This window comes from Pseudorca crassidens, chromosome 1, assembly GCF_039906515.1.
Source record: "Pseudorca crassidens isolate mPseCra1 chromosome 1, mPseCra1.hap1, whole genome shotgun sequence".
Classification (NCBI taxonomy): domain Eukaryota; kingdom Metazoa; phylum Chordata; class Mammalia; order Artiodactyla; family Delphinidae; genus Pseudorca; species Pseudorca crassidens.
Window position 1 is genome coordinate 2,302,061 of NC_090296.1, and position 27,579 is coordinate 2,329,639.

General features: G+C 45.1%; 1 protein-coding gene across 2 annotated transcripts in view; it reads right to left on the minus strand.

The window, feature by feature from the left end:
• Positions 1 to 19,553: 19,553 nt before the first annotated feature.
• The window catches only part of TDRD9 (tudor domain containing 9), a 107,249-nt gene continuing 99,223 nt past the window's right edge, over positions 19,554 to 27,579 (minus strand). For both annotated transcript variants that reach the window (XM_067732488.1, XM_067732578.1), the window contains exons 38-39: positions 22,070 to 22,142; positions 19,554 to 20,789 (exon numbers count right to left, since the gene is read on the minus strand). In XM_067732488.1, coding sequence (XP_067588589.1) covers positions 20,688 to 20,789; positions 22,070 to 22,142 — 175 coding nt within the window. In that variant the 3' untranslated portion in view covers positions 19,554 to 20,687. The remainder of the gene's footprint in view (positions 20,790 to 22,069; positions 22,143 to 27,579) is intronic.

Sequence of the window (27,579 nt, forward strand, 5' to 3'; positions counted from 1 at the left end):
GTAACTGCACACCGGACTCAGGCCTTGCCTCTCACCGCCTCGGGACACTCTGAGCTGTCACAGGGTAGCCCACTGCTCTGGGGACAAAGGGCGGTGTGGAGGATGAGGGACGGGCTAGAAGGGACCCAGGGTGACCCGGGCACCAGGCTGAGCCTTTCTGAGCCATGCAGAGGGTGGTGTCGGGCTGCAGGGCAGGCCCCTGCGGGGATGCGGGGGTGTGGCTTGCAGAGAGATGCCACTCTTCCTTTCACTTGAACACTTAGGGGCCTTTGTAGGGGGATTAACTGGCCTGATTTCGTGCTGTCATGCCGCAGGGGATGGGGAGGACTGGGGGGAAGAAGCGGGGGAAGGGGGGGGACGCCGGTCAGCAGTCAGAACACAGGCACATCCATCCATTAAGGTTGCCGGCTGACATGGGTGCAGTTCAAGGCGCCCCAAAACAATGACAACGTAACTTCAAAGGTCACAGGTCACCATAACAAATACGGTAATAATAATAAAGTTTGCGATACTGAGAGAATTACCAAAACGTGACAAAGTGAGCAAATGCTTCTGGGAAAACAGTGCCAACAGACACGCAAGGTCACCACAAAGCTTCAGTTTGTAAAAACACACGGTATCTGCAAAGGGCAACAAAGCAGCGTCGGCCTGCAGTGTCCACCCACCGGGAGCTGCACTGATGCGAGTGGTCCGTGATGAGGGCGCCCCCTCTGCCTCCTGACCCCGTTTCAGTGAGGTTTCCCTCCATTAATCTTCACACCCCTTTTGGACTCATCTGGTGTAAGCACCGTGTTTCCCTGAGTTCTGTGAGCCGCTCTAGCAAGTTAATTGAACCTGAGGAGGGGGTCACGGACACCTTGATCTACAGACGGTCAGTCAGAAGCCCAGGTGACAACCGAGCCTTGTGACTGGGGTCTGACGTGTGTGTGAGGCGGGGGGACCATTCTGCAGGGCTGATCCCTGGACGTGAGAGCTGACGGGACGTCCCAGGCACCTGCTGAGGCCCAGGGATTGCTTGCTGGAGGTGAGGGGGAAAACACCCCGCCTGGAAACCGGTACAAGGAGCCGAAAGGGACCAAGTGGATGCCTTGCACGCGAAGACCGTGCCACGCGTGTGACCAGGGGCTCTGGGAAGAGTAGGCCGCTGTTGCCCTCCCACTCCCCGGAGGGTCCAGGCGCCCTGCAGGAGCCCCACCCCTGCCCCCGGTCAAGGAGGTGTGAGGCGTGGCCGGGCCCTGGGGTAGGCTGATTGGGGGTGCTCTTGGGACGCAGCCCTGCAGGGCAGGGAGGTCCAGCCCCAGGGAGACCCCGGCCAGCCCAGGGCCTCAGGGCCAGCCTGCACGGCTGTCTGGAGTCAGAGAGAAGGTGCTTTCAAGCCCTGTATGGGTCAGTCACTGGAGGCACACTTCCTCTGGAGGAAAGTGTGATTTGGGAAGCAGGGGAGGGCAGGGCTTCTTCAGCAAAAAACGTCCCCAGAGAGAACTGACAGCCGAGGGGCCCTGCCAGCTGGAGGAGAACGTCTGCCACCTTGAGGGGAAGCCAGTGGAGCACCGCGGCATCCTCTGCAGCATCCAACAGGACGGGGAGGTCTGCTGCAGTAGACCCTCCAAGGGAGAATATCCTCCGCCCCGACCGCACCCCGCACAGGAGTGAACCTGACGTGGGTCACAAGCGCAAATACAAACGCTAAAACCGTAACATTTCTAGAAGAAAACACAGAAGCATTTCTCTGTGACAAAGATTTCTTAGGAAACTCAAAGGAACTAACCATAAAATCAAAATTTTAAATTAATAAACATCAAAATCCCAAACTACACTTCATCTCAAGACACTGTTAAAAAATGAATAGAGTCAAATCTGAATGAGGGGAAGAGTAAGACGCGGAGATCACCTTCCTCCCCACAGATACACCAGAAATACATCTACGCGTGGAACAACTCCTACGGAGCACCTACTGAACGCTGGCAGAAGACCTCAGACCTCCCAAAAGGCAAGGAACCCCCCACGTACCTGGTTAGGGCAAAAGAAAAAACTAAACAGAGACAAAAGGATAGGGACGGGTCCTGCACCAGCGGGAGAGAGCTGTGAAGGAGGAAAAGTGTCCACACACTAGGAAGCCCCTTCGCGGGTGGAGACTTCGGGAGGCGGAGTGGGGGAGCTTGGGAGCCGCGGAGGAGAGCACAGCAACAGGGGTGCGGAGGGCAAAGCGGACAGATTCCAGCGCAGAGGATCGGGCCGACCGGAACTCACCAGCCGAGAGGCTTGTCTGCTCGCCCGCCGGGGCGGGCGGGACTGGGAGCTGAGGCTCCGGCTTTTGTCGGAGCGCCGGGAGAGGACTGAGGTTGGCGGCGTGAACACAGCCTGCAGGGCGTTAGTGCACCGCGGCTAGCCGGGAGAGAGTCCAGGGAAAAGTCTGGACCTGCCGAAGAGGCAAGAGACTTTTACGTCCCTCTTTGTTTCCTGGTGCACGAGGAGAGGGGATTAAGAACGCTGCTTGACGCGAGCCGCGGCTAAAAGTGCGGAGCCCAGAGACAGACATGAGACGCTAAGGCCGCTGCTGCCGCCACCAGGAGGCCTGTGTGCGAACACAGGTCACTAGCCACACGCCCTTCCGGGGAGCCTGTGCAGCCCGCCACTGCCAGGGTCCCGGGATCCAGGGACAACTCCCCCGGGAGAACGCACGGCGCGCCTCAGGCTGCAACGTCACCCCGGCCTCTGCCGCTGCAGGCCCGCCCCACACTCCGTGACCCTCCCTACCCCCCGGCCTGAGTGAGCCAGAGCCTCCGAATCAGCGGCTCCTTTAACCCCGTCCTGTCTGAGCAAAGAACAGACGCCCTCCGGCGACCTACACGCACAGGCGGGGCCAAATCCAAAGCTGAGCCCCTGGGAGCTGTGAGAACAGAGAAGAGAAAGGGAAATCTCTGCCAGCAGCCTCAGAAGCAGCGGATTAAAGCTCCACAATCAACTTGACATACCCTGCATCTGTGGAATACCTGAATAGACAACCAATCATCCCAAATTAAGGAGCCCTGTGGATGAAAGGCTCTTGGGGCTGCAGCCAGGAGTCAGTGCTTTGCCTCTGAGGTGGGAGAGCCAACTTCAGGACACTGATCCACAAGAGACCTCCCAGCTGCACATAATATCAAACAGCAAAAATTTCCGAGAGATCTCCATCTCAACGCCAGCACCCAGCTTCACTCAACGACCAGCAAGCTACAGTGCTGGACATCCTATGCCAAACAACTAGCAAGACAGGAACACAACCCCACCCATTAGCAGAGAGGCAGCCCAAAATCATAATAAGTCTACAGACACCCCAAAACACACCACCAGACGTGGACCTGCACACCAGAAAGACAAGATCTAGCCTCATCCACCAGAACACAGGCACTAGTACCCTCCACCAGGAAGCCTACACAACCCACTGAACCAACCTTAGCCACTGGGGACAGACACAAAAAACAACAGGAACTACGAACCTTCAGCCTGCAAAAAAGGAGACCACAAACACAGTAAGATAAGCAAAATGAAAAGACAGAAAAACACACAGCAGATGAAGGAGCAAGATAAAAACCCACCAGACCTAACAAATGAAGAGGAAATAGGCAGTCTACCTGAAAAAGAATTCAGAATAATGATAGTAAGGTTGATCCGAAATCTTGGAGATAGAATGGACAATAGAATGGACAAAATGCAAGAGTCAGTTAACAAGGACCTAGAAGAACTAAAGATGAAACAAGCAATGATGAACAACACAATAAATGAAATTAAAAGTACTCTAGATGGGATCAATAGCAGAATAACTGAGGCAGAAGAACGGATAAGTGACCTGGAAGATAAAATAGTGGAAATAACTACTGCAGAGCAGAATAAAGAAAAAAGAATGAAAAGAACTGAGGACAGTCTCAGAGACCTCTGGGACAACATTAAACGCACCAACATTCGAATTATAGGGGTTCCAGAAGAAGAAGAGAAAAAGAAAGGGACTGAGAAAATATTTGAAGAGATTATAGTTGAAAACTTCCCTAATATGAGAAAGGAAATAGTTAATCAAGTCCAGGAAGCACAGAGAGTCCCATACAGGATAAATCCAAGGAGAAATACGCCAAGACACATATTAATCAAACTGTCAAAAATTAAATACAAAGAAAACATATTAAAAGCAGCAAGGGAAAAACAACAAATAACACACAAGGGAATCCCCATAAGGTTAACAGCTGATCTTTCAGCAGAAACTCTGCAAGCCAGAAGGGAGTGGCAGGACATATTGAAAGTGTTGAAGGAGAAAAACCTGCAACCAAGATTACTCTACCCAGCAAGGATCTCATTCAGATTTGATGGAGAAATTAAAACCTTTACAGACAAGCAAAAGCTGAGAGAGTTCAGCACCACCAAACCAGCTCTACAACAACTGCTAAAGAAACTTCTCTAGGCAAGAAACACAAAAGAAGGAAAAGACCTACAATAACAAACCCAAAACAATTAAGAAAATGGGAATGGGAACACACATATCGATAATTACCTTAAATGTAAATGGACTAAATGCTCCCACCAAAAGACACAGATTGGCTGAATGGATACAAAAACAAGACCCATATATTTGCTGTCTACAAGAGACCCACTTCAGACCTAGAGACACATACAAACTGAAAGTAAGGGGATGGAAAAAGGTATTTCATGCAAATGGAAACCAAAAGAAAGCTGGAGTAGCAATTCTCATATAAGTTATATATATATATATATATATGTAGTTTGCTTGAGTGCAGTGTTTTTTGTTTTCTGTACTGAATTCATTAGCATGGGTCGGTATAAAATTTAGCATAGGTCAATATGTAATTTGTAAACTAATAAGGTCTTAAAAGTGAGGAATTAAGTCTTTTAAATTTAATTATTTATTGTAAAGAGCAGAATAGCATACATAAACAGGTGCCTAAGGAAAACTTGTATTCTAATATGGAACTCTCATGAACACCTTTTTTTTTTTTTTTCTTTCTTCTAATGGTATGATAGTAGGCCATTTGATTATTTTTATGGCTTTAACTTTACAACAATGAAATATTCGTAAATTTTAAAAAGTATTTTTCTTTATTTGATGCGGGTGGGATACTGGAGAAATGAAAGGTCAAACACCTATTGAGGAATCCATACTTGTCTATATATTGTGTACTTTTATTTCAAGAACTGATTTAAAATTCCTAAAAGGATGCTATAATAAGTTATTATGCCATTTTACAGACTGAATTAAGTGAATTTCAGGGAGGTATGAAACTTGCCTAAGGCTATCCAGCTACCAAGCGGTAGAAGTGAGAATTAAATCCAGGTATACCTATCGCCAAAAAAAAAAAAAAAAAAGAAAAAAAAGTAAAGGCATTAACCCTTTTTTGTCATATTATAAAAAAAAAAAAAAAATCTGAATGAGAAAAAAAAAAAATGAATAGACCACATATAATAAATAACTCAAAACGGCTAAAAGACCTAAACGTAAGACCTAAAACTATAAAACTCCTAGAAGAAAACATGGGAGAAAGCTTCATGACACTGGACTTGGCAATAATTTCTTGGATGTGACACCAAAAGCACAGGCAACGAAAGAAAGACAGACAAATGGGACTAGATTAAACTTTAAAACTTTTGTGCATCAAAGGACACAATAAACAAAGTGAAAAGCAACCTACAGAATCAAAGAAAGTATTTGCAAATCAGGTACCTGATAAGGGGTTAATAGAATATATAAAGGATTCCTACAAATCAACAAAAATCAAATAACTCACTTTAAAAATGAACAAAGGGGCTTCCCTGGTGGCGCAGTGGTTGAGAGTCCGCCTGCCGATGCAGGGGACGCGGGTTCGTGCCCCGGTCCGGGAAGATCCCACATGCCGCGGAGTGGCTGGGCCCGTGAGCCATGGCCGCTGAGTCTGCGCGTCCGGGAGCCTGTGCTCCGCAACGGGAGAGGCCACAACAGTGAGAGGCCCGCGTACCGCAAAAAAAATTTTAAAATAAAAAAAAATAAAAATGAACAAAGGACTTGGATGGACATTTCTCTAGATTATATACAAATGACCAATAAGCACCTGAAAAGATGCTCAACGTGACTAATCATCAGAGAAATGCAAACAACGCCACAACGAGACGTCACCTTATACCCAATAGTGTGGCTACCATAAAAAACAACACAACAGAAAACAACAAATAGTGGCGAAGGTAGAGAAACTGGAAGCTTTGTGCACTGCCGGCAGGATTTTAAAATGGTGCAGGCACTATGGAAAACAGTACGGAGGGTTCTCAAAAAATTAAAACTAGAACTACCATATGGTCCATCAATCCCACTTCTGGGTATTCATCCAAAAGAATTAAAAGCAGTGTCTTGAGGACATCTTTGCACACCCATGCTCACAGCAGCACTATTCACAACAGCCAAGAGGTGCGAGCCACCCAAGTGTCCATGGATGGATGAACGGAAAAGCCTAATGTCCATCCACACAATGGACTCTTGCTCAGCCTTAAAAAGGAGGTAAGTTCCGGCACAGGCTGCAACACAGGTGAGTCTTGAGAACGTTACACTAAATGGGATAAGCCAGTCACAAAAAGACAAATACTGCATCAACCTACTTATGTGAGGTAAGACAGAAAGGAGAGTGGTGGGTGTTGGGAGCTGAAGGAGGAGGGGCGCGTGCCCTTCAGGGGGCACAGAGTTTCAGATCCACAAGATGAAAAAGTCCTGGAGACGGGTTTCACAGCAATGTAAATACACTTAACATTTTGTAACGGTAATTGTTTTGTGTTTTTACTACAATAAAATGAATAGGCAAGGATAGACTAGGATAAAATTTTCGCAAAACATATACCTGACACAGCACTTATATCCTGAATAAAGAACTCCTACAACTCAGTAATAAAAACACCAACCCCCAGGGGCTTCCCTGGTGGCGCGGTGGTTGCGAGTCCGCCTGCCGATGCGGGGGACACGGGTTCGTGGCCCGGTCCGGGAAGATCCCACATGGCGCGGAGCGGCTGGGCCCGTGAGCCATGGCCGCTGAGCCTGCGCGTCTGGAGCCTGTGCTCCGCAATGGGAGAGGCCACAACAGTGAGAGGCCCAAGTGCCGCAAAAAAAAAAAAAACCAACCGCCAAAACGAGGCAGAAGCCTTGAGCAAATACTTCACTGAGGAAGATACAGGTAAAATTTAATACAAAGAACAATTCATGAGAGGGGCTTCACCACTTTAGTTCAGTGGGGTAGACGGAATTCTAAAGACACAGGAAGAGGAGGCTCCAAGCAGCCACCACTTGGGAAAGGTTGGTCAACTCCTTATAAAGCCCAACACCATCTGCCCTATGACCCAGTAATCCCACCACTCCTAGGTATTCATCCAGGAGACACAAAAACATGTATCTATAAGGACTTGTTCACAGCAGCTTCATTCGTTACAGGCCCAAAGTGAAAACAATCCGCGTGCCCATCAGTAGGAGAGCGGATAAATAAACTGCTGCTTTCGTACAATGGACAATAAAAGAACAAATGACTGATTTATACAACAACACGAATGAACCTCAAAAATACTATGTTGAGCAAAAAGCAGCCTGACCGAAAGAGTACGTTCCGCTGTCGGATTCCACTTACATGAACTTCCACAACAGTCAAAACTACTGTGCAGTGAAGGAAGACAGAACGGTGCTTGCTGTGCACGTGGAAGCTTCAGTGCTGATGGAGACATTCTGTTCTCTTAGCAGAGGTGTGGCTGCATGAGTTCATCAGCATTCGCTGAACGATGACTCAGATCCATACACTCCCTGTGTGTAAACTATGCCTCCATTTTTAGAAAAGGCAAAAATAGCCGCTGATTTAGAGCTGTATGAAAAAGGAGAGAACATAAAAAGACCGGGCAATATCTTTTTGTTTTATGCGTTCCCAAATCGTTATTTTGTAATAAGCCTGAGCAACCAATAATATACAAACAATAAAACTTATATACCGCTCCATATTGTTTATAAAAATGCTTCCACAAAGTTGGAAGAAATTCTGCTTTCTGGTCATAATTTCTCATCAGTACTTCCAATTTTTTTTCATTTATGAGGTAGTCCCTACCATTACCAGTTTGCAAGCTAACATTCAGAAAAGCTTCAAAAGCGTTGCCTTTTGCTGAGGCAAAACCTGTAGTTCCAGGAGAGAGGCGCCAGAGGGCAGTGCTGTCATTCTGATGTTTCTCCACTTGCGAGGAAAAACATGTTCCCCACACTGGAATTGGTTTCCTGAAACCCAAGTATAAGTAGCTCATTATGAAATGTAATTTAAGCAAGAAAATATTATGTAAGAGATAACACGCCTCTCTCTAACTGCAGGTCTTCAAAAGCACAGTCTAATTTAAGATTCCTCTGAAGTCTTTGCCTATCATCTTTCAACATTATACTACTTCTCTGAGGTTACAAAGCCATTTTTCTCTTTTGCTTGAAAAAAAAATCTTTTCCAGTTAATGTTCTAAAACTATTGTTCCAATTCAAAAGCAAATCCAGGGAATAATCCATAACATGACAGAAAGCAGAGCACTACATTCTGCAGCACTTCCTCACGTGGTATTTAATTGCACTCTCAGCCATTGTTCTCTAGTTTCTAGGGAGTCTTAACTTGCCGTCAGGGACTGGATCAGATCCATCTTTTGCATTCCTTAATGTACAGAGTAACTTCATGGTGGAGAGAGAAGATGCTTAGTAGAAGATGCTTTACTCACTTGGATTCTGGCAATTTGGATAATGTCTATGCTTCTAAAAGGAAGCCTGGACTTTTCAGAGTGGGAAGCAGGTGGTCAAGAGTTACTTTGAATTCAGCCAAGTCAGAACGTATAGCCTGGAAGCAAATATCCATGACTGCACTGAATCTAGACGATATCCATTTGCCTTGGTCTCTTCTTGCGATTTTCAATACTCCTCCTGTAACTGAGCACTTTGTTGACTGAACGTGTATTCTTTTACTTTTTAAGTTCTTTTTTTAAAGTATATATTGTATCAAACAGGAACTATGTTCGGCTGCTTGTAACACAGACCAAAAGTAACAGAGTTTAAAAAGTTAATTTCCCTCTCACATAAAAGAAGTCTAGAGGTAGGCAGTCCAGGGCTAGTGGGATGGCTGGTTGACAGGAACCCAGATTCTGCCATTGTATGCGGGTGGTTTCCACTATCAAGGTCATCTCAAGGTTGAAGATGGCTGCTGAAGCACCAGCCATCAGGTCTGTGTTCCAGGAGAGCAGCAGGAAGAAATCTAAAAGGGCCCATCCCATCCTAGATGACAGAGGTCATTATCTAGAATGTATCCTTCCACATTTTTCTCTGTGCTCTTAGTCCCTTCCAGACAAGCATAAGCACAAATACACACACGCGTACATGTAACGTGGTTACTTATTTTTAGAATGAGATAATATGCACATTTCCGCACCTCTCTGTTCCCACTCGCCCTTCCTTGTGGAATCCCTTCAGGGAGCAGCTCTAATTCTCAGCTCACTCTTTAATGGCGGCGGCCAGATCTTTTTGAAAGTGCTGTATCATTTTAAAAGTTGCTGATGTGGAGGTGGAAGGGAAAAAAATACATATATTGCTGGTAAAATATGAAGTGTTTTAGCTTCTTTGGAAGTCAATCTGGCAACATCTGTGAAAATTGAAAACAGGCCTCTCCTTTAACTTTGATATGTCAGGACAGCTGTACAGTGTGAGGCAGAAGAGAAGTGGTGACTACCCGTCAACGTCAGGGAATAGCTGCAGCTGTATGATACAGCACTTTAAAAAGTCTTGCCCACCAGTCTGTGGGTATAAAACTCGCTGGTTTCTATTTCCCTTACTCCTAAGGAATTTGAGCATTTTCATGTTTCTGGCCATTAAGATTTGCTCTTCTCTAGAACTTCTATTCATATAATTGTTGTTTTTCTGTTTGATTGTTGCTCTTTCCTGATGGGTTTTTTTTTTAAGGTTTTTGCGTAGTATATATTAGCCCTTGGTCATCCACATCACAAATATTTTCCATTCTACCCGTTGACTGGTTATGGTGTCTTTTGCCATACGACGTTTTTCAGCGTTAATCAAATATGTTTGTATCTCCTTGTATAGCTTCTGGTTTTCCCATCTAGGTTAATAAGGGGCTGCCCATACCTCAAGCAGGATTCTATCCTTGGGCATTTACTCATCCACATACAATTTTAAGATATTTTCATCCAAATCCAAAAAGATACCTCACTGGGATTCTTACTGGAATTGTACTATATTTGCATATCAACGACATCTTTCATGATGTAAAATCTTCCGAAGTATGCTTTTTCATCTGTTCAGATTTTGTTTCTGTCTTTCAATATCATCTCAGTTTTCTTCATGAGGGTATAGATGCTCCACCTTTATTCTGAAGCATATTTTTTCAGGATGCACATGGAAGGCCTTCTAGGCTCTCGTCGCCACGGAAGCTAATGACTTTTGTATCCCTAGCGTGTGTCCAGAAGCCTTACCAAAGGATCTTGTTGTTGCAGAGCTCACACAGCAGGCACGATACTGGACTCCTGGAAAGGCCTCTGCTTGCAGGGCTGGCCTTTGCCTGGCATCTGGGAGCTTAGACTTCAGGAGGGTTCCCGCCGTTCTCTAACTGATAAGGGTGACTCACTGAGCCTAAACCCTTTGCATAAACGCTGAGGTTTATGCCGAACTGGGAGACTGGCATCGCAGCGCATGTGGGGCAGAGGGGGCCTAGGCGACCAGCCTCCAAGATGACCGACCCCTGGGCACTGAGACTCCGAGGAGATTCCTGGTGGACAGCACTTCACACAGGCTGTCACAGCTCATTGCCGGACAAATTAACGGTGTGTGACTTCCCTGGGAGAGGACTCTTGGAAGTTTGCACCTGCTGTTTTCATGGACTTTGCCCATGTGCCTGCTTCCTTTGCTGATTTTACTTTGTATCCTTTTGCTGTCATAACTCTTAGCTGTGAGTCCTGCTGGGGAATCACCAAAACTGGAGGAGGTCTTAGGGACCCCAACACACAGATTATACATCATACCAGCAAAAAAGAGCTTTATCTATGTCTAATGTTGGATCAGTTATTCCATCTTTCTAGGTTTATTGCATTTGCTAGAACCTTCGTTTTATTTTTAATAAATTTATTTACTTGTTTTTATTTTTGGCTGTGTTGGGTCTTTGTTGCTGCACGTGGGCTTTCTCTAGTTGCGGCCAGCGGGGGCTTCTCTTGTTGCGGAGCACGGGCTCTAGGCGCACTGGCTTCAGTAGTTGCGGTGCACGGGCTTAGTTGCTCCGAAGCATGTGGGATCTTCCCGGACCAGGGCACGAACCCATGTCTCCTGCATTGGCAGGCGGATTCTTAACCACTGTGCCATCAGGGAAGCCCCTTCAAGTCGTTTTAAACAATAGGGACAGGAGACATCGCCGTCCAGTTCCTAATTTTAACTGAATGGTCTGAATGCTTTGCCACTGAAGAGAACACTTACTGTGGATTTTGGGCTTTCATTCCTTTTCAGGAGCACCAGCCTCCCAACAACTCGGTTTAGACCCCAGTCCCTGCAGCGTGGTGACCGTGAGCAACTGAGCCCGGGACGAGCCAGGCGCGCGCTGAGCTCCTCCGTCCACACTGCGTTTCTCCCGAAGTCCGTCGGTCCCTGATCACCGAGTGTGTTATTTCACTCATATACAAACTGCAAAGTCTGTAGTGGCGTCGCCTCCTTGCCTCACCAGGGACAAACTCACATGATGTCTTACAAAAACGGACACTTGAAAGAGGAAATCGGCCAATTGAGGTGAAAGTGCAGCAAAGATAGGAAAAGCGCTGATAACACTGGCAGTGAAATCGGAGTGGACCCTAACGCCCCTAGAAGAGAGGCTGCAGGGGACGCAGGCCCTGCGGCTGCTCTGGGGCTGGAGGTGCGCGGCCCGGGACCTGGGGCAACGGGGAGGAGGACGCCGAGGGAGCAGGGCCAGCTTTCCGGCAAGACGGCGGTGCTGGAGGCTCGTCCCGAGCTAGGAAGGACTGTGACGGTTCCGCGCCAAAAGCTACACGGTGAAAAGAGGGAAGCGCTGTTCAAACCACTGTTTTTTCACTTTAATTCTCAGTGTTTCCAATCTTTTAAATTACAGTGTACGATATGCACTAGACTATTCTTTTCATTATTCTCTGTATTTGAAGCGGACAGTGTTCCACTGTTCTGACCAAGCGTCTCACAGGACAGCTTCGCAGACTGTCTGCATTTTCGCCGCCCCGCCTGCTGTGCAAGAACTGCCTGCAACTCTCTGCTGTTTCTACTTTACTTCATTTCTTTCTTTTGACTTAGCAATGGATGCTAAATTTCATGAAATGCCTTTTCAGCACCCACTGAACAGAACCACACACCTTTCCTCCTGTGTTTATGTGGGACTTGACTGATGGTTCTTGACATGAAACTGCTCTTACGTCCCTGGAATAGGCCCTGCTTTGTCAGTTACTATTTTTTTTTTTAACATCACTGGATTCCGTTTGGTGATAATTTAGTTTTTTCTGTCTGTATTCCTAAGCGGGCTCTGTGTAGTGACATTAAAGTCACGCGCCAGCTTCTTCAGATGAACTGAAGGTGGCTTGAGAGAGATTAGTCAGCATTTGGGTCATCTGTTCTCTGCAGGCTGTGAGCCAAGCTGATGCCAGACCCTTTTTTAGTGGTGGAATTTTACTCCGTTTAGCCTGTTTTGCTCCCGTTCTTATTTTTTCTCTTAGTCAGACTTGTGAAGGGCTTATCTATTTTTATGAAACCAGCTTTTTGGACTTATTTATCCTGATTAATTTCTATTTCCTGATTTTATATCTTTACTATATTTCTCTTCCAAGCAATTTTTAAAAAGTTTTTTTTAATATTTTATTTATTTTGGCTGCAACGGGTCTTCATTGTGGCATGCAGGATCTTTAGTTGTGGCATGTGAACTCTTAGGTGCGGCATGTGGGATCTAGTTCCCCGATCAGGGATCAAACCTAGGCCCCCTGCACTGGGAGCACAGAGTCTTACCCACTGGACCACGAGGGAAGTCCCAGCAATTGCTTTTCTTTGTCTAATTTCTTAAGAATACTTAGTTCCTTTTTCTTTTAGCCTGAGAATCATACACATTTCAGCACAGAGCATCTTTTCATTGCATTCTTGGTAGTTTGTAATTTTTCTTTTAATTTCTTCTTTTGATCCAAGAGTTATATATGTGCATCTTCTTTTTCTAATTTCCAAGCAGTTAAAATTTGGAAAGGAGGGGGACACCTTTTTATTATTTATGTCCAACTTTAATGGATTATAACCAAAAAAACGTGGCCTTTAAATTCTCTGATTTAAAAAAAAGTGTTTCTTTGTAGTCACGTACATGATCTATTTTTGTAAACATTTCACTAGCCTAAGGGAAAGGATACTTGAAATGTGAGGGATGCTGGATTCTACATACACATTATATCAGCTTTATTGACTGTATGATTTAATTTCTGTATCCTAATTGGTCAGAATGCTCAGGAGTGAACCCAGGTGTTCCAAGATCACCCATTAGCACTGTATTTGCATGAAATTCTCCCAGCATTTCCAGAAACTTTCTGTTCACGCTCTCCATCACTATGCTGCTTGGTGCACACGTGTTCCTAACACACCATTAATTGTGCCTTTGACATTACATAACATTCCTCTTAATTCAACACACTTGACCTTAAACTTCACCTCGTCTGATGTGAACTGCACATTCTGCTTTTTGTTCTCATTTATCTGGTATCTTTGCCCTCATCTTTATTTTCAACTTTCACCACTTCAAGTGTGTTCTCTTAAAACACTTAAAGCTGTGTTAGCTGTGTAATGTAGAGCTGGGTTTTGTTTATTTCTCAGCTCTATTTAGGTACCTGTCCTTTGGTGGGAAAATTCAGTCCACGTAATAACTAACACTTGATTCTGTTCCCTTCACCTTCATGTTTATTACTCATCACGAAGGGACTGCCTCTGACCACTCCCTCCCCAGTTTCCTGGTCTGCCCAGGTTGCAGCCACTGCATCTCTCCCCTTGCTTGTTTGTAAGTCCCCATTCAGGGCTCCCCCCCTTCCACGGCCCTTGTGACCATGGCCATCACGTGAAGACTAGAGTCCAAGTACTTCCCACGCCAAGATGTTTTCTTCCCCCATCTCCCCAACGCACTAACCATGGTCCAGGAGGCCTGTGGAACACTGACTTTTATGATCGGATCCCTACTTCTAAAAGGAAGAATGGGCAGAAGCGGAGGAAAAACAGAAGCCACGGAGAGACTGGGTCAGGAAGTTACTGGATCAGAGATGCTGGTGGCCACCAAGATGGTGACACATGATGGAATTGCAGACGTGTTTTGGAAATTAAATTCTAAGAGAAAAAATAAAATAGTTCAGTGACCACCTGTAAATTGCTCCATCCAAGACCCTTCCCTCCACCCAGATGCCTCTCCTGACCTCCAGACACCTCACGGCTTCTTATACATCTTTGCTCAACTACCCACGGGTGATTCAAGCTCAAATCCATAATCTTCCCCATTCCACCAAAACTGTTATTTTCCTGGCAAAAGATGTCACCATTGACCCAATTATCTAAATTAAACCCTAAAGGCCACCCCAGAACACTGTTCATCACTCAGTTATACATCAAGCCTACCTCCTTCAGGGGTCTGGAAATCCATTCTTCTCTCTCTCCCCAGCTCCACTGCCTGCCTCGGTCCTGGAAGGTCCCCTCCTCCTGCCCGAGCAGCTGTTCTCCCAGTCTTTGGTCTCATCATTTTCTGCTCCTATTCATTCCATCTGTTCATCACCCCGAAGCCGGAATTATCTATAGTTCAGACGTTATCATGTCACTGCTCTGCTTAACACCCCTCGCTGGCAGGCACTGCCTTCATTATAAAACCCCACACTCCATTGTCTGCTGGCATTCTCTCAGACAAAACCCCAACCTGAACCAGCCTACCTGTCAAGCAGAGTTTATTATTAGACTTCTGGATGGTGTCACGGACCCCAGGGGCAGGACTGAGGCCAGAACAAAGGATTCAAATGTCCTTCCCCTGCCCCTCCCATCCCTGCTTCTCTGGACATGATGGCTTCAGCCATCACTCAGGCAGCAGGCTGGCCTTCTCCCCACAGAAGAGAACTCCAGAGCTTCAGGCCTTCTCGTTTCAGCCACTCGAGAGTGGCCTGACGCCCTGATCTCCAATTTAAAAACCTGACGGGGGGCACAGTGGTCCAGTGAAGGCAGGTGCCCACTTCTGGATCAATATGGGGCCCACCACACAGATGGCCTGGGAGGAGAAGCAAGACTCAGAAGGGGATGTCCAGTGTCCAGAGTTCTCAGGACAGGGTCGGGGAGGTACTGCAGGGCAGACAGAAAAACAGCTGCTCCCCACCCCTTCAGTCTCCCCTCGGGCTAGTTTCCCTGCCTTTGATCCTACACCTGAGCCTTCCGGAACCTTCCAGAACCACTCAGTCTCCAGACCGTGCAGGCATTCCAGCATCTTCACACAGCTGCCCCTCCGGGCCCCAACCAGTTTCCTCATCAGACTCTCCACCTGCCCTCAAAGCTCAGCAGATACGCCGAGTTCGGGGAGACTCCCCCCACGCCCACCTGCACCAGGCTAAGGCCCGCCCTCGACAAGAGCCCCCTGCGGCCCCGGCTGCCCCGTGACAACACAGACTGCGCTCCTCCTGAACACTGTCTCCTCACTGAACCATGAGCTCTTGCGGGCGGGAAGCCTCCTTCACTTCTACCTCCAGCGCCCTGTGCCTGGCGCCGGCAGGTGTTCACCTGTCCAGAAAGCTGCCTCTTCCTAAAACTACTTACGTTGATAATCTCCTTCTGCACTTCTAAGTCAGAACTGCTGGGATTCACTAATCCACTTCACATTTAGCAAGTCGCTCTTACATCTGAGCACAGCACTTTGACATCTCCATGGCAATAAGCCCCGTGACAGGAGGTGGCTTTGCCAGCTGCCTCGAGGCACATGCACTGGCCAGCACCATCGGGTTTCCCTGCCGGAGAAGCCTGCACAGGCAGGAGCACCGTCTGGGTGTATGCCCGTGGCTTTCACCCCGCCCGTGGCCCTCCTGCTCCTCTCAACACAGGGCCACCGCTCAGCCCCTCCCCTCCTGACACTATGCCGATGCCTCCCTCCCTCCCCAGGCTGTGGTGGGTTCTATTCAAACCGTATTTGAATACCAAGTAGGTGTCAGGTATTTCAGATTCAGAAATGAATACAGATTCTACCCTGAAGAGACATATAATGTGAAACCCGTCTCTTAGCATTTACTAAGGGGCGGGGTCATTTAACCCTAACCCCTCAAAAGGCAATCCAGAAATGCTTGTGGAACAAATGAACCACTTCATTCTGGTAGCATAAGCAGATGCCTGGACCACCCAGGAAACGCGATACTTAATTCTGTCCAGAGACTTACGGACAGCTTTGCAGTACAAGGGGCACCGCTGGGGGTGTACAGAGGCAGAGGAGGAATTCACCAGGGGCAAGCAGGGGCAGAAGTCAGTCCAAGCGGAAGGAACGCTGTGTGCACGGACAGAATATCCAAGTACGTGCAATGCTCAGGAAATGATGAGAAATAGCCCCGTGGCACTGGGACCCAGGCTGCAAGGTTGTGTGGTGACACGACAGCCAAAGGCGCGTCCAGGCTGGACTAGAGGCATCTGAGCACTGAGGTGACGTGCATGCCACAGGGCGGAGGACGGGAGAAGGGGCAGCAACTAGACATCAGGCAGGAAGTTTCAGCTACAAGGCATTCGCCTGCCATTCTGACACCATTCTGACAAAGTGTCTGTGAATCTAAAACACATTAATTAGCATTATATCAACAATGAAAATTTTCACTGAAAAAAGTATTTTCTGGAATGAATTTCACTAAATCTGTATAATTCCCTGCTCAATTTTCTAAACAGAATGTTTGGGGAGGTGTGTTCTATCTATAGTTGTATTAGTCAGAGCTTCTGTCACTGTGGGATTTCTTTGGAGCCATTTTTTCCTGTGTTAGATCTTAGAAAGATGACAGCTGTGTCCATTTTTTAGCTTTCTGTGACTGCTGTAACACACTGGGGGGCTTGACACGACAGAAGTGGATTCTCTACAGCTCTGGAGGCCAGGAGTCTGAGAGCAAGGGGCCAGCAGGGCTCCACTCTTCCCACAGCTCTAGGGGAGGTTCCCCCGCCTCTTCCAGCCTCTGGGGGCTCTGGGTGGTCCTTGCCTCATGACCACACTGCTCCAGTCCTGCCTCCGTCTTCACACGGCCTCGTCCCTCTGGGGCCTCTGCCTCCATCTTCACACGGCCTCTTCCCTCTGGGTCCTCTGTGTGTCTGTTATAAGGATGCTGACTATCGGCTTTAGGGCCTACCCGAAATCCAGGATGATCTTCTCATCTCAGCAACCTAACTTACCTAATCAGATCACATTTACAGAGAGCCCCAGGGGTTAAGATGTGGACACAGCTTTGAGGGGAAGTTCAGCCCACTACACTGGTGGACCGAGAACGTTCTTCCTCTCCGATTTTTCAAATCCAACCCTCTTCCCTCGTGTCCCTTCCCCTCTGGAACACACCCCAGTCCAGCCACCTGCTCTCAGCACCAGTGTCTATCCCTGGGCCTTACCTACAGTGGTCTCACCCTGTGCCCCATGCAGCAGCCAGGATGGTCTTTCTCAGAAAATCAGTTGAGGCACGATACTACTGCTCAAGCCCCTCTGTGAGCCTGCCACCTCACTCAGAATAAAAGCTGGACTCTGCCCCACGGTCCCAGACCTGGCTTCTGTCTAATGTCCCCTCCTAACCATCCTTGCCCCCAGCCTCCTGGCTGGCTCTCCAAATACACCAAGCATGTGCTCCCTCCTCAGGGCCTGGGCACATTTTCCTCTGCCCAGAACACCTTTTTCCCAGATATCCCCAGATGGGATCTCTACTTGCTGTCCCCCCATCACAAAGGCTTTCCCTGACTGCCGTCTACAGGACAGTGTCACTGCCCTGCACCTGCCCCTGCCCTCTACTGCAGGGTCAGCAAACCAACAACCATGGTCTGACACTTGTTTTTATAAATAAAGTTTTTCTGGAATGCAGCCCCACTCATTTGTTTAAGTATCACCTACAACAACTTCTGAGCTACAACTGCAGAGCTGACGAGCAGCACAGACACCACGTGGCCCACAGAGCCTAGGACATTTACCACTGGGCCCTTTATAGACAGCAGGCACCTTCTGCCCCATCCCTTCAGTCCCTTCAACTGACTTCACAGCTCTTACCACTGCCTGCCTGGTTGCCCGTCCTTTGCCTATACACACTCTGAGGTCAGCTCTGTGAGGGTGTCAGTGTCCGTAAGCACCTGCCCCAGTGCCTGGGGCACAGTATGTGCTTAACAAACACCCGCTGAAGGACTGTGCAAATGAAGAAACCACAGCCGCCTCAGAGGAGAGCTCAGCGCTGGTGGGATGGGAAGACAGACTTTTCCTACCTGCCCTTTAAAACCTTTCATTTCACATCATGGATATGTATTACTTACTAAGTAACTTTTTTTTTTTTTTGGCGGTACGTGGGCCTCTCACTGCCATGGCCTCTCCCACTGTGGAGCACAGGCTCTGGACGCGCAGGACCAGCGGCCATGGCTCACGGGCCCAGCTGCTCCACGGCACGTGGGACCCTCCCGGACCGGGGCATGAACCCGTGCCCCCTGCATCGGCAGGTGGACTCTCAACCACTGCACCACCAGGGAAGCTCCTAAGTAACTTTTTGAATAAAGTTACTTACTTAGCAAGTAATACATAACTTTTTAAGAATAAACAACTGTTTAAAAGTATGTGACTAGAGAATTATGCACATGAAAAGCAAGGCACTTACCATCTAAATTAAAGTGATGTGGAAGGAGATGCCATCAAATACACTACCTGGTTTTGCAGAAAATAATATTTACAAAGTTAATGTTATAAAGACTGGTGACTGTATGAGGGATGGGGAAAATAAGGTACAGAATGATGGAAAGAGCTCAATCTTCATCTATTATAGCAGCAAGTAATGACTAAAGAGGAAATCATGAAAAAGCATAATTTACTTAAAAAAGTACTTATCAAGATGGAGGCAATTCCAAAAAAAAAAACAGGTAAGAGTTAGAATGGTTTTCTTTGAGGGTGAGAACCAGAGAAATCAAAAAACTGTATTTCTTTTTTTTTTTTTTAAACAAGCCTTTTGGTACTATTTAATTTTTTAACCATTCACAGAACTTTTATTCAAAAGCTAACAAGCAGAATGGGTGCTCATCGGCTCAGGTCTGTCCTCCTGCACTGCTAACCCCACAATGTGCTCACTCTGCAGACATGGGCTAACTACTTCCACCTGGCAAAGCAAAAAGCAAACACCAGGGTCAAAATATCCTGCTTCTTTTCACAAGGCAGGTGAAATCTTAACCTTAAAGTTGAACAAAGGATGGTGTGTTGCTAGCTTGGTAGCACCACCTCCTGCATTAAAGGTGGGAAGCGCATTCCCCAGAAACCCCCCATTGGAATGCTTCTGCTCTGGGCTGCCTCAGAAGCAGCTGAGCAAGACTGGGGCACAGGTGAAGTGGGGGCCATGTGCTCAGACGGTCGTGTCGGGCGCAGCCGCTGCTGCCGGCACACTCAGCATCCAGCGTGCTTCCTGGCTGCCGGCCCAGCACAGCCCTTGGCCAGGCCCCCAGTTTATAGAAGCTCCCCTAGACGGGGTGGTTTTCGAGTTCTCTACATGAGCTCCTGGTCATGACCCCACGTTGCTGACCAAATATGTGGGCTCTCACAAGCCTCAAACTGTCCGCCTGTAAGCAGCCGGCTCAGGTGGACCATTTCTCCGATCCGCCCACTGGCCCTTCCAGACCTTCACTCCAGCTCCTGTCACGCTCGTGTAAGAGCTAACCCAGATCTCATTTACTGCTGCATTTACAGTGGCTCTGCTTTTCTGGTGAAACCCTGTCTGACAAAAGTTGACTTTTAAAAAGAAGTCTATATTCCTTTATAAGTTTTAGAAATTTGGATTTTTTTCAGAATGAAATACCTTTTAATCGCCTCTGACTAATAACTGTCAGAAACAAACTCAGTCTAATGCTTTTATTGTTTTAACATAGATATACTAGTGACCAGGTAATCTCTCTAATTTCCAAAATGTGGACTAAGAATTTAACTTAAGTAGAAACCTAAAATATACAAAACTGAAGTAGTTTTACCAAAATTAGGTATTTTCCTTCATGGAAAAAAAATTAGAAAATGCCACATGGTTTTGAAAAAAACACACAGCTTTCCCCTTGTGGTACACTGGGAGCCCTGGTTTCTCCTGTGCCCCAGGTTTAAATCACTGTAACAGAACATACAAGCATGTTCTAGAACCTTACATGAAAAATTAGCCACTTATATTTACCTTAGTAAATTGAAAGCAAAATACAGCTCTTTTTCCAAATGAAGTCTTCTTTCAGAATAACTTTTCCCAAAATGTTTATTAATACAGTGATCTTCTGTTTCTAGAAAAGACTAGACTTTTCCCAATCTTTCACTTGAACAGAAATACCACTCTCCAGCCACCATCCGAAGAGGAAAGGAACTGGGACCGAGAAGGTCTTTCAGACAGAGTGGACAGAGGGAGGCAGCCTGCGGGTGGAGCCTTTAACAGGCCTCCGTGGCCCCCAGGAGGGCTGGGTACAGCCTGCGTCCCGTCTAGGAACTGAGGACAATCAGTTTGTGCAGCTGGTACAGAAAGGTGTTCTTCCCTCTGCTGCTCTCCCGGTCCGCCTGCTCCATCACCAGCTTCAGATCAACCTATAGGGGCAAAAGGACCAGTCAGGCTCTGCAATGGGACTTTTCTAGACATAAAGTAAAACAAATAAAATTATACACACACATATACATAGACACATAAGATGGCAGAAACTACTCTTTTAATTTTCTAAAAATATTTACAGAACGCTTCTCTATTCTCACAACAATAAATACTATATATCTGCTATTTCATCTTTAAATTCATCCTAATAATATGGCAATCTTTACCCAGAAATCTCCCATACATTCCTTCCTATGTAACTGTGAACAGTAAACGTGAACAGAGGCATTAAAGCATGTAAGTTTTCTAAACCACACCAACCTCAGAATGAAATTCTGCTTTCAAAGTAAGCCCCGCTATTAGCTTCAAACACCCCCGTGGAGGCTGTAGGAGAGGTGGCTGGGGCACAGCTCTGTGCACATGATGGAGCTGGCTCCAGGGACTGGTCCTCAGGGCTCTAACAGGGGAAACCAGTCATGGAGCACATGGAGAGAAGAAGGAACATTCTGCAGCAGAAGTAACTTCCAGACTCAGAGTGGGACAACACCATCTCCAGGGGTGGTAGCCTACCTCCACTGCCAAAGGGATGAGAAACTAGTGCCCCAGCCGGTTTATTTATAAAGACATCCTTGGCTCTAGGATTAAAGCTTCAAATTCCTCCCTGAGTTCCTTTCCTGAAATTACATTTTACTCTAAATCTTACAGACAGGAAATGTCAAGGTGCCCCATATGGGCCGTGCCCTACTTCACAACTGCTATGGACTGAATTGTGTCTTCCAAATCCCCAATGTGATGATATTTGGAGATGAGGCCTTTGCGAGGTTATTCAGGTTAGATGAGGTCATGACGGTGGGGCTTCCATGATGGGATTAGGATGGGATTAATGCCCTTATAAGAAGAGACACCAGAGAGACACCACTCTCTCTGCCATGTGAGGGCACAGTGAGAAGGTGGGTGTCTCCAAGCCACTCCAACAACAACCAATGTACCCTAAAAGCTAATCCAAACATTCGTACCTGTTTTATCCAAAATTAAAGGATAATAAGCCTGAGGTCTAATTTTTCACCAAGACATTACACAGAGTATACTATCCAGAAACAGCCTGTGTGGCCTGTGACCCTGCCCCGTTAACCAAAGAACCACACACTTTGCCGCCAGGCTCCCTCTGCTCCCCGGGCATCCTCCACCAACCCTGTTGGAGCCCCTGAATCCATCAAGAGTTCTGTTCCCATCAATCCTGGTGGTAGGCTGCTCACGTGGCCACCTATTTCTCACTCACCTGATTCCACTCATATGGCTTTTCATGCCACTTAGGAACAATCTTCTCTCTTGGTTTCAATGGACAGAACAAACTAAAATTTAAAAAAAGAGAGTTTAAGTCACCTTAATTATACATTAGTAATTGAAAACACTACTGTGATTTTTAAAATGAGATTTAAATCCTATGTACTTTCCCTCAGAATTGTAACTCCAATAAGTTTCTTAAAGGTCCAAATTTATGTAATTATGATCAGAGAATATTTTAACCCCCTATACATTCAAAAACAAAAAAAATGGAGCAACGTGGGTCTGTAAGACTGACCCTTGTTTTCTGTGTTCCCCTAGTAACCAGTGGAGCTGCTCCGTTACCACACATCACCTGGGTTACCGAGTCAAGTTCTAGGAAATGTAAGAGGATCTTTTATACCATTTATTCTTAAGCAGCCATGACAAGTTGGAAATGTCATCAGCTTAAAAAGGCAGAGATAGAGAATTCTAGCAATAAGAATGTAAAGAAGTCTGCAAATCTTCTTGCACCACCCCTCCAAGCAACTATAAAACTAGACTAAATCGTCCAAACAACATGCCTGAAGACTCTGGATATTAACCAAAAGCAAATTCAGAAGCATTCGTTCACGAAAAACTGCTGAACTCCAGGTAACAACAGTGGAGTCTGTGGAACTCATGCCTGGGGCTACTCCCACCCACCACTCACACCCACCCCACCAGCTCAACCTGGCACCCTAGGGTTCCCAGGGTGAAAACAGGCATCTTCACTGCCAGACTGAATTTACTTGATTTGGAGCAGAGGGTAAAAACCCTCATGCCTGGCAGCACTGTCAGTGAAAATGGCAACCTCAGTAGGAAATAAATGGAGAAAGCCCACAGCTCTGGGAGCCTTCTGCCCTGGTCCTGCTTGGGGCCAGCAGCAGACCAGCTGACAATCCAGAAATGCAAGAGGGAGATCCTGGAAACGAGTGCCGCAGAGGCTAGTCGGGCTCACCACACATTCCCTAGCTGACGGAGAAGCTGCACACACACGTGCAGCAGAGACCTACGAAAGCCCCTGGCCTGCCACACAGCCCTGGCCGACCAGAAGGTGGCATGCACGCACAGGAAAGCCCTGGCAAGAAATAAAAGCCAGATTTCAAAACTGCCTGAACTTTGGATGTACTACCTGACCCACACAGAGACCCACCGGCAGAGGGCAGAAGCCTTAATGACTTAGGTATTTAAGCACAACTTCTCACTAATCATTGGCTGAGCACTAAGCAATGCAGACACAAGGATGACCCCTAACAAGCCAGGCTGAAAAATAAAAAGAAGAATTAAAAAAACAGGCATTAGTGGCCTTACAACATGGTGGGGAAACTGATTCTGCAGAATTCTGCAGGGAGTAATCAAAACCCTACATTAATACACTACGTTATCTAAAATGCCCAATTTTCAGCAAAAATTATGAGATATTTTGTGAAGAAACAGGAATGTGTGACCCATACTCAGGAATAAAAAAAAGAACAGCCAACAGAAGCTGACTGAGTGGACTCAGATGTGGTTTTAGCAGGTAAGACTTTAAAAAAGTCACTGCAAGTACATACAAAGAATTAAAGCAAACTGTGTTTAAAGAAATAAAGGAAAATATGATGGTAATGACTCAAAGGTAATCTCAATAAAAATTTAAAACTATACACAGAACCAAAGAGAAATTTTAGAGTTGAAAGGTACAATAACTAAAATGGAAAATCCCTTATGTAGGAGACCAAAATCTGCAGGTGTGAGATGCACAAATAAAGAATCGGTAAACTTAAGGATGGATCAATAGAAGCTAACTAATCTGAACAACAGAGAAAAAGGACTGAAGAAAAATGACCAGAGCCTCAGAGATCAGTGGGACAACATCAATTGTACACAAACACATGTAAAATGGGAGTCCCACAGGAGAGGAGAGCAGGAATAGGGCAGAAAAATCATTTATAAAAATTCAAAGATGCAAATAGGTTATAAGTAAAAGGATAGGAAAAGATATGCCATGCAAACAGTAACAAAACCAAGCCAGAGTAGCTATATTAATATCAGACAAAATAGACTTTAAAACAAGAAATACTACTAGAATAAAAAGAGAGATTTCATAATGACAAAAGGGCTAATACATCAGAAAGATACAAAAATTATAAACTTAAACGTGTCTAACAGAGCCCCAAAAGACATAAAAGAAAAGCTGACAGACTTGAAAAAAGAAATAACTCAATAATTAGTTAGAAATTTTAATATCCCAGTTTCAACATTACAGAACTAGAGAGAAAACCAGCAAAGACAGTGAGTCCTAGAACACCAACTCAATCCACCCAACATCTACAAAACACCCCACCCAACAACAGACGTGCATTCTTCTCAAGTGAACATGGACCATTTTCCAGGAAAGACTGTATGTCAGGCCATAAAACAAGTCTCAATAAATTTTAAAAGAAATTCTGAAAGACTGAAATCATTCCAAGTATATATAATACCTACACAGAAATAAATTATATATCAACAATTTTAAAAGTTGAAAAATACCAAAATACTTGAAAATTAAACAATATACTTCTAAATAACCCATCAAAGAAGAAATCACAAGGGAAACTAGAGAATATTTTACAAAGAATAAAAATCAAAATGCAACAAATCAAGAAGTATGGGATGCAGCAAAAACAGTAACGGAGAGAAATGTATAGCTTTAAACGTCTGTAACAGAAAAGGTGGTCTCAAAACAATAATTAAGCTTATAAGTTATGAAACTAGAAAAAGAGCATGCTAAACCCAAAGCAATCAGAAGTAAGGGAATAATCATTATGAGAGTGAACATCAATGAAACAGAAAAAAGATAAACACTAGGGGGAAAAAAATCAACAAAACCAAAAGTTAGTTCTTTAAAGGGGTCAACAGAATTAATAAATTTTAGCTAAGCTAAACTGACTTAAGAAGAAAGAAAATCTGAACAGACCTAAAACACAAGAAATTAGTAATTTAAAATCTCCCCACAAAGAGAAGTCCAAGCTCAAATGATTTCATTAGTAATTTCTATCAAATATTTAAAGAAATATCAATCTTACATAAACTCTTTCAGAAAATAGCAGGAAACACCTCCTAACTCATTCTATGAAGCCAGTGCTACTCTGATACCAAATCAGACAAAGATATCACAAGAAAACTTGTGATATCTTGTGAAACCAATAACCCTCATGAACACGGATGAAAAATCTTTAGCAAAAACCTATTAAAAACCTTTAACTTGTTTGCTATAAAACAAGTTTATAGGGACTTCCCTCATGGCGCAGTGGTTAAGAATCCGCCTGCCAATGCAGGGGACACGGGTTTGAGCCCTGGTCCGGGAAGATCCCATATGCTGCAGAGCAACTAGGCTCGTGTGCCACAACTACTGAGCCTGCGAGCCACAGCTACTGAGCCTGCACGCCTAGAGCTCCGCAACAAGAGAAGCCACCGCAGTGAGAAGCCCGCGCACTGCAACGAAGAGTAGCCCCCGCTTGCTGCAACCAGAGAAAGTCCGCATGCAACAACAAAGACTCAACACAGCCAAAAATAAAAGTAAATTTTAAAAATAAATAAAAATAAAACAAGTTTATAAAAAGAATTACACACTATGTGGAATTCATCCCAGGAATGCAGGCTAGCTTTAACAACCAAAAAGCAATTAATGTAATATACCATACAAATCAAAGAAAAAAAACATGATTATCTCACAGACACAGAAAAGGCATTTGGCAAAATGTGACATTCTTTCCTGATGAAAGCTCTCAGCAAACTAGGAATAGAAAGGAACTCCTTCAACCTGATAAAGAGCCTCTACAAAAACCCTGCAGCTAACCTGCAGCTAACATACTCAGTAGTGAAAAACGATGCTTTCTCCCCAAAACTGAGAACAAGGCAAAGATGTATGTTCTCACCACTTCTATTCAGCTCAATATAGAGGGTTCTAGCCAGTATAATAAAACAGGGAAAAGAAATTAAGAGCGTACAGATTGGAAAGGAAGCAGTAAAACTGTCTTTATTCATAGATATGATCCTGTATGTAGGAAATCCTAAAGAACCTACAAAAACTGGCACTAACAAACAGGTTTAACAAGGTCACTGGATAAAAGATCAATATATAAAAATCAAGCTTCCTTGGTGGCGCAGTGGTTGAGAGTCGCCTGCCGATGCAGGGGACACGGGTTTTTGCCCCGATCCGGGAAGACCCCACATGCCGCGGAGCGGCTAGGCCCGTGAGCCATGGCCACTGAGCCTGCACGTCCGGAGCCTGTGCTCCGCAATGGGAGAGGCCACAACAGTGAGAGGCCCGTGTACTGCCAAAAAAAAAAAAAAAAAAAAAAAAAATCAATTGTTCATTTCTAGCAATGAACAATGCAAAAATAAAACAATTTAAACTCACAATAGCATCAAAAAGACTAAAATAGAAATAATTTAACAAAATACTGCACACTTGAAAACCATAAAAAGTGTTAAGAGAAATTAAAGGATATCTAACAGACATTCCAGCTCAGTGCATTGTACAACTCAACACTGTTAAGATGGCAGTTCTCCTCAAACTGATCTACTGATTCAATACAATCCCCATCACAACCCTGCAAGGTTTGTTGTAGAAATGGACAAGCCGATCTTAAATTTTATATGGAAAGTAAAAGGATCTAAAAGAGTAAAAAAAACAACTTTGAAAAAGAAGAATAAAATATGAGGACTAACACTACCCAATTTCTATTAAAGACAGACATAAATCAACAGAACAAAATAGGAAGTTCAAAAATAAACCTTTACATTTATGGCCAATTGATTTTTGACAGGTGCCAAGGCAATTCAGAGGGGGAAAAGACAGTTCTTCAGCAAATGATGTTATAACAACTGGATGTTCATATGTGAAAAAATGAACGTAACTCTTACACGTCACACCATATACAAATATCATCTCAAAATGGATCAAAGACCTCAGTACCATAAGTAAATATAAGAATTAGAGGAAAACAGAGGAGAAAGAAAACTCTTCTGTGAAGTTGGGTTTAGCAAAGATTTTTCAGATATAACACCAAAAGCATAAACCATAAAATTTTTTTTAAAAAAGCTAAAGTGGACACCATCAAAATTAATAACGTGTTCTTTAAGATATGCCATTAAGAAAATGAAAAGACGAGCTATGCGATGGGGAAAATATCTACAAATTGCATATTCGGAAGAGACTTTTAGCTAGCATTTATAAAGAACTTCTACAACTCAATAAGACGACAATCAAACCAATTAAAAAACAGGGAAAAGATCTGAAGATACTTCACAAGAAAAGGTGTATGGCTGGTTAATAAAGATATATAAAGATCTTTTATATCATTAGTTATTAAGGAAATGCAAATTAAAACCATAATAAGATACTACCATAACTCCACTAGATTAAGTACAACAAAAAATACACTGACAATGCCAGGTGCAGGCAAGGATGTGAAGAGACTGGAACTGTCATATGTTGCTGGTGGGAATGTAATATGC